Source organism: Dendronephthya gigantea, unplaced genomic scaffold, assembly GCF_004324835.1.
Source record: "Dendronephthya gigantea isolate DGI-Jeju-01 unplaced genomic scaffold, DenGig_1.0 000003F, whole genome shotgun sequence".
Lineage (NCBI taxonomy): Eukaryota > Metazoa > Cnidaria > Anthozoa > Malacalcyonacea > Nephtheidae > Dendronephthya > Dendronephthya gigantea.
In genome coordinates this window covers 3,889,823-3,897,250 of record NW_021163013.1, presented here as the reverse complement: position 1 = coordinate 3,897,250, position 7,428 = coordinate 3,889,823, and the positions used below count along the sequence as shown (strand labels likewise).

The 7,428-nt window shown below is 38.1% G+C and overlaps 1 protein-coding gene across 1 annotated transcript; it reads right to left on the bottom strand.

Annotated features, from left to right (window-relative positions):
• Positions 1-305: 305 nt before the first annotated feature.
• On the bottom strand, positions 306-5,625 carry LOC114541470 (putative phytanoyl-CoA dioxygenase). Its single transcript, XM_028561393.1, has 3 exons — positions 5,224-5,625; positions 2,768-3,242; positions 306-1,659 (listed from the first exon to the last, which is right to left on the bottom strand). Exons 1-3 carry the CDS (start codon positions 5,385-5,387, stop codon positions 1,117-1,119), a joined length of 1,182 nt encoding a protein of 393 aa, XP_028417194.1. The 5' UTR covers positions 5,388-5,625; the 3' UTR covers positions 306-1,116.
• Positions 5,626-7,428: the final 1,803 nt, after the last annotated feature.

The following is a 7,428-nucleotide window of genomic DNA, read 5'->3' as shown; positions in this document are numbered from 1 at the left end:
CTGTTCTAGTGTTAACTCCGGCATGCCGCGCACGTGCCAGTCTTCAATATAAAGCTTCTGAACATAAACAATACTGTTCATACTCATTTAGACGCTTTGCGAACCTATTAAATGTTGTTTGATGCGAAGCACATCGTACTTTAAAAAGTATAGAACTTCAATTGTTTAAAATGCAAATAGACCGCATGATACACTCGCTTTGTCTTACACTTTGGAAATCGTGCTTATATTAAATCTTCAATCCTGTGCATATTAACTGCGACTTGTCAACGTGCCCATAAACGACCACATCTTGATAAACGGCGAAATAGCAGCGATATTATTAAAATAGGACGAGAATCTACATGTATCAAATCTATTCTTACCCCAATTAAATCTAAACTTAATCAAACAGCCTCAAAAGAACGGTTTATTTTTCCTACAGTATTCTTCAGGTCTTGGGTAGTATCTCGAAGGGGAAATAGGGTATAGTTTTTTGAGGTCTAGAATTTCCGTGAAAGTCATACATACATCCATACATACTTTAGTACCATATATATAAATTTACTTTCGTTTACGATATAATATATTGTTATTGATTGTAGTTTACGATTTTACAATAAAGACTTTACTGACACTAATGCATTCGTGTGAAAAAGCCCCCATCTTCTCGTGCATAAACCCAGCAGCTAGCTTCGGTGCGTGTAATTAGGTGTAGGCTTACACTGGAACGTTTCATGATAAATACAGGCAAGTTGTTTTTCAACTTTTTCAATTTCTTTTTCAGCCTTTCATGATGAGTCAATATTTTCACTCGCGAAGCCCGAACGTCAAAATCTGCCTTCATTGGGGTCAAGTGAATCCCGTATGGTCAAATTCTCACAATTGAAAATCAGGCGAAAAATTTCGTTCGATCGAATAATTAGCTTAATGGAAAACTACAATTAGTCTATTCCAGGAGTCTAGTGTTTATTAATATATGGGTCTTACCACGAGTCATGATCTATTAGTTATCTCAGTTTCAAAAAGAGCAACCCCCCCCCCCCTTTTGTGAATTCATTTCTACAGCACTGGAAAAATATTTCAGTTTTGACAACTCAAACGTTGCTAATCGTACATAATATTGAAGATACGATTTCAAAGCGCTGGTCGGTCATGCGGCTTAAATCCACTTTCAGATTCGACCCCATCTTTTAAAACAAGTTTATTACCGCTATAATCCTTGAGACCAACTAATTTCTCTCCAACATCACCCAGATCAAATTTCGGTAACATTGGAAAATCAGGATCATCAGGAAACAAGCCAAGGTGATGTGGCCAATGCGTTGTCATTTGCTGATTTCTGAACGCTTTAACTCGAGCCTGCAGAGTATTCTGGTCAGCCCAAGCACGTGGTGTCATACAAATATACAATGTATACCGCCATCTTGGGTTCTGGCGGGGAACGTTGGCAGGAACATTGCAATGAAGTAGTCTGCTATCAAATACAACGAAGCTGCCTTTTGGTGCGGGGATTCGAGTCGGAACTAAACCTTTGTTGTGTTCCACCCATTCTAGGTCGTCCTTCGATATAATATTAAAATCCATTTCAGAATTGTATTCATTGTTACGCTGGAACAGTTCTTGATGTAAACTGTGGCTTCCTGGATAACAAGCAAATCCAGCGTCTTCAGTAAAAGCCTACAAAATTATGGACAAAGAAACGTTTAAGTAATTAAGTTTGTAGGTACATCACGTAAGTATATATTACTGCAAATTAAAGCTTTCGGTCCGTTAACCCGAGCCTTCATCTGTGCAATTACCATTCACACGTCACTTAAATATCACGTTAGTCGTGATTTGTTAGCTCGCGCCATTAATTACTTAATTACTTATCGATTGTCACTATGTAAACGTACAAGAATATTATTAAAGAAACGTTTATGCACAGATTAGAAAGAGGTAATGGAGCGATGCGGTTGGCTCCTCGACTAACACAAATAATACTCTGACCATACTTAACGGAGATTAGTCAAAAAATCATGACAATTTCAAAGTAAAAAGACAAATTCCGAAAAGACAAGACATCTCGAGAGTCAATAATTATATGATTCAAACAAGGCAATGTCAATTTTATTCCAAATTCATGATCTCCAGACAGAATAAATAAAGGAGTATCACTACCTGAAAAACGCAATACCTCAAAATATTTCACGTCAAGTTTATCATCCAAACCGAGTTGTATGAACAGCTCGTAACAAAGAAAACCGTCTGAAATTTTATTAAGTTCCGTCATGACTGTAGACTATTAGCGAACACACTACCACTCTTTGGCTCATTCAAAGTTGAAGTTTGCAGTGGGGTCTGGGGCTTAGCTTGTACTTAAATGGTAGCAATATGGTTCTCATAATTTACTCGCTCTGGTTGAGCATATTAAGCTTTGTAACATTTAAATCACCGCTAAAATCACTTAGCCTTAGAAAGGCAAACGTATTGTCCATTTTGACTGTAGAGTACCAGCAATTACATGTGCGACTTTTGACACTCTTGGGTTTCATGCAACGTTTATACATTCCAGTGGGGTTTGGGGCTTAGGTCGTAATTAAATGGTGGCAATATGGCAATTATATCTCATGATTCTCATGATTCACTAACTCCGTACAGCATGTAGGCTTTAATCACTTATGAAAGCAAACTACAAACATTTTTAAAGCAATGAAGATGAGTTGAATTAGAGCAATGAGTTGAGCCTGCCCATTTTTACAACTGACTATGGTTAAGAAAATATCAGCTGCATGTTTTTACGTACCTCTTCCAAGTTAAGAACACCTTGAACGCAATGAAAGCCTTTCTTCTTCGGACTTTGATCAGTGTGGAACCAGCTTTGTGTGTACTCTAAATCTTCAACCATCTCAGCCGGTCGCAAGATGCACATTGCGTCAAAACTAGTCAACAGTTCTCCTGTTCCCCAGATCTCCTTGAATACCCCGATCACATTTGGGTTTGTCCGGGCCTTCCATATGAACGGCGCATGTCCGATACGATATCTTTGAATGATACCGTTGAAATTACTTGGCCACCGCTCATTTGTCCACGTTTTTGGGTCTCCGCGGTTGATACCAGTTCCCAGCTTGAAAAGCCACTCCCAGGCTTGCTCAATGATGTGATCACATTCCTGAGAGGAAAGAACATTTGGTACAACAGCGTAACCATGGGTATTAAGTTGATGAATCCAAGATGGGGAATTTGCCGTGACGTTCAATTCATTTCTCGGTTTCGTTTTCCTATGAACAAAAAAGTTTTTATTGGTCGATATGTGCAGGGCCGAAACATGAACGATAAATGGGCGGTGTTTATCCATGTATTCAGTCCTTCCCGACGGATTTCTTTCGTAGGTGCAATCGCTTACAAAAGAAACCCGTCGCCTCCTCCCAATTATCGTTATAGTTTAGGTCCCATCGATTTGGTCTCCGAAAACTTGCTAAAAAATTTTTCTTCCCTTTGTCAACAAACGTATGATTATGTGATTATGAAACGTATGACTGAAATTCCATCACCGTAACAAACTCAAAACGCCATATTACTGATAATAGGGTTAAGCCAAAAACCGGCAATAACTAACGTAAATTGTTAAATTCATTAAACATTATTTTAGAAACAGCTTATACTCTAATATATTCGACCTGATTGATCAGCTTGGTGGGGTGAGAACATCACTAATCATATAGTTCATAAATCAATTTTATTATTCTAATATTCAATGAAAAAAAAATTGGAATTGGCACGCTTCGCTGTACGTCAATCAGTTGCATTGATAACGATGGCAGCCAATGTTTTAAATTCCGTATACATATTATTAAATTCAAACGAATGGAATATACATGTATTTTACTGGAATTTATTCCTTATGGGGGTCATATTCATGAATTTGTTTATACCCGATATGTCTCAGCGGTTGACAAAAGAAATCCATCGGGGAGAACTGAGTTTGAAAAACGCAACTCCAATTATTTTATCTTGTTACATTCACTATACAGGCGCCTTAGCTTAAAATTTATCAAACTGCCCTGTGAATATACCATCTTACAGCCAGTTAGTGAGAATGGTGCAAAATGGCTACATAAAACTAGGAATATATTGTAAGATAAAAGGAAACCTGAGGCTTTAAAGGAACGTATAACCGCTTATTTCTGTGATTTTTTTCTGTGATCGTGAAGTTATATTGTACTCCTCTTTCACTCAATCAAATTCTTGAGGTGTCAAAACGCACGTTCTGAGCTAATAATGGTCTGATTTCAACACAGGATACTTCTTCGGGGGCAACTCTGCATGTGTATGGAAGACCGTTTGTTTATAGGTCATCGTGGTCGGGCATGTTGCTGTGCATGAACGACGAAGCAGAGACAGGGAGAGCTAGATCTCACTTCCCGGCCCCCCACTTTTTTGTTGAACAAAGCAAAAAAGTATCTGATAAAGAGTGTGAATTTGACATCCAGTTCTAGTTCTGCCCCACCTGCTTTTCCAAAAAGCCCTTCGAAGCAAATGTGAATCTTTCTGATGAGAAAATAGCATGAATAATTCAACTGAACGAAAACCTGCATATATGTGCGGCGCTTTCCTTTCATTACTGTTATCTTGGAGTGTTTTAGGACATCTGCATTCAGATTTAATGTTATTTACATCTGATGAGCAGGAAAAACGCAGTCTCACGGCTATATTTTCAACGAAATTCAAAATACGACCGGTTTGACCATTTTGGCCGCTTAATGGAAAGTGCCCTAAGTGCTGTTGAATGTTCGCTTCACGGGCTCAGCCTCTGGGCTTTATTCAAGCTATATCTAGACCATGAAGGTCCTTATAATAAATCAGGTAGTGGGATACGAAGCTGAACACTTTCACCTCACCCCAATGGCCCAATCAACATCATGCGCACGTCCATGGCCCTATATATAATATAACCATGTAACGGTGGCAATGCGAATTTGCAATTATACCTTTAATAGCCACAGCATGCCAAGCACAAGGACCTACAGAGCAGCCCTGCAGTTGTATGTCCTAACGTTTTCTCCTGAGGATTTGATGAGAATTAATTCGATCAAGCGAAGTTAGTCGAAGGAACTTAGCCTTAGCCTTAGGAGTTAGGTCGCAATGTGCAGAGCTGTTTTGCTGCATATCTGAAGCAGTCAATGAAACATTTCGACTATTCGATAAACATGAAATGCATAAGACAATGTTAACACGTAATAAGGTAGCAATAATATTTACCAAGACACGTCATTATTTCCCAGAGAATATTCGCCTCCAGATTTTACTTTGGCAGACGACGAGGTTGAGGCAGCTGTCCTTATCATCATAAAGGCTTTTACTCCTATAGTTGTGCCTCTGTCTCTGACGTTGCTAAACATTTTGTGAGCAAGAGTGGCCGCCATTTAGTTGTCAACTGCTAGATATCTTTGAGTCAAATGATAAGCAGTTTGAAATTGAATCGTTTTAAATAGCAAATCAAATGACAAATCGGATTTTACATAAATTACATCTTGTCACGTTTTGTTCGACTAAGTCATATGATGTGCACAGTGTAAGTAAAAATGTTATATTTATTCTTTTCACAATCCATTATAGTTGCTACAACAGTAAAACTTCTCTCAACTCGACTGTACAACATATATTTACACGTTTGTTTCTGTAAAGAGCATCAAATTTGCATATGACATTGCATAAGGGTCAGTGGAAACCCTGCTCTTGAACGTGTCAAATGCGTGCCCCGCACGTGCAACGTAAATGCCATTTGCATGATCAGAGATCAATTGCCTTGTAGAATATGCTTTAGTATTGGAAAATCCGGAGATTATTTTCACCGGTAATTTGGTGGTAAGCGTGTCTTATGCGTGCTCCGCATGTGCGATACGCGTGGGTATTGCGTGATCAGATTTTAGTTCGTTCGAATTTTCGGACTATTTCGTAATGTAAAAGATTAGGTAAATAATACTTACTGGTTTTCAACTCTATAGTGAAATGTCGTTTATGCATATAATTTATTTATAAACAGAATATAAATGAGTGTGATATATACTTGGTTTTGTAAAACTTCAGTATTACTCGCTTGTTTGAAGTAGTCATTGTCATCATTGGCTTCATTGCTGATTTGTGTGCAATGAATATGTTCTCTCTTACCGTCCGCTCGTCGCGAAATTCTCGTTAGCCATTGTAACTTATGAAGTAAACGATTATTTGAAAATGCTAATTATTTTGATAGATATTGTATATATTTATTCAGCTCTCTGACTTTTAAAATGTTCACTGCACATGCCTTTTATTAACTACGTAATTTGACCTGCTCCGATAGCACTGAATCAGGTATACCGTGTAAACGTATACCGTGTAAACGAAATCCCTGAAATTATATTGTATGTATACATTGTATTCAAAATATACATTCTTTTCCGATCAAAGTGACAAAGCTGAGCATCCAAATTAACTTGTTTACAAGAACACACAAGCAATATTAATCCAGTGTACGTGGAAGTATATTTCGCCAACATCGACGTTTTAAGTAATAGATCCAGCACAGCTTCCTAAAGTTTGGTTCTAGATCTCCCGATTAGTGGAACTAGGAAGGTGTGCAGGAGGATGCAACAACACAACGGCGTCAGCGAGACAGCAAGTCAGCATCTCTTATTCCCACTCGACAAAACATGGAACCAAAACAATCATTTCACTGATTTTGTTATGCCGATGAATGAAGTCTTATTAATGGGAGTGCCAATCATGTGATGTAAAATATCTGCATGGTTGCTAGTTGGGCTATATTTCTTGAAATTCGCCCTTGCAAAAATAATTTGAATATCATTCGGTGTAAATTCCATATGCTAATCTATATTCATGCAAGCACTTTCGTCTGCAAATCTACTCCATTACTCCTTAAATTTACTTGCACCGACTGAAACAAAACAGAGGTTTGTAGTTTTTCACGATAACTACAGGCAAAAACACAACTTCCAGTCTTCTATAAGAGTGAGAAGACAGATTGCAAAAAACCTAAAGTATTTAGATTACACGATAAGTTGTATGCAATTATCATTCTGACGAATGCAAAAGAGGGCCTATATGCCGCAATCTTCATTCGTATTAAGTTTAGGGTGAAATTTAAGTCACGTTTGTACGTGTGTGCATACGTTCACATACCCTAGGGTAAGAATTGTATTCCACAAATTGCATAGTATAAATGTGCATAAAGAAAAAGAGGATGAAAACCTGTAGTATCTATAGGTTGCAACATACTGTAACCCCCTCACACACACCTCTTTTGATGTTAAGCGTCTATCTCCGTTACCGTTACTAAGAAGCTCTCGAGTTTACTTGCCGCTAGGAAAGCTATCAAACTAGCACTTACCGTCGCTGGGTAACGCGGTTAGCAAATTACTGGTCTCAATATAAAATATAAACAAGAACAGTGCCAGTAAAAGACGT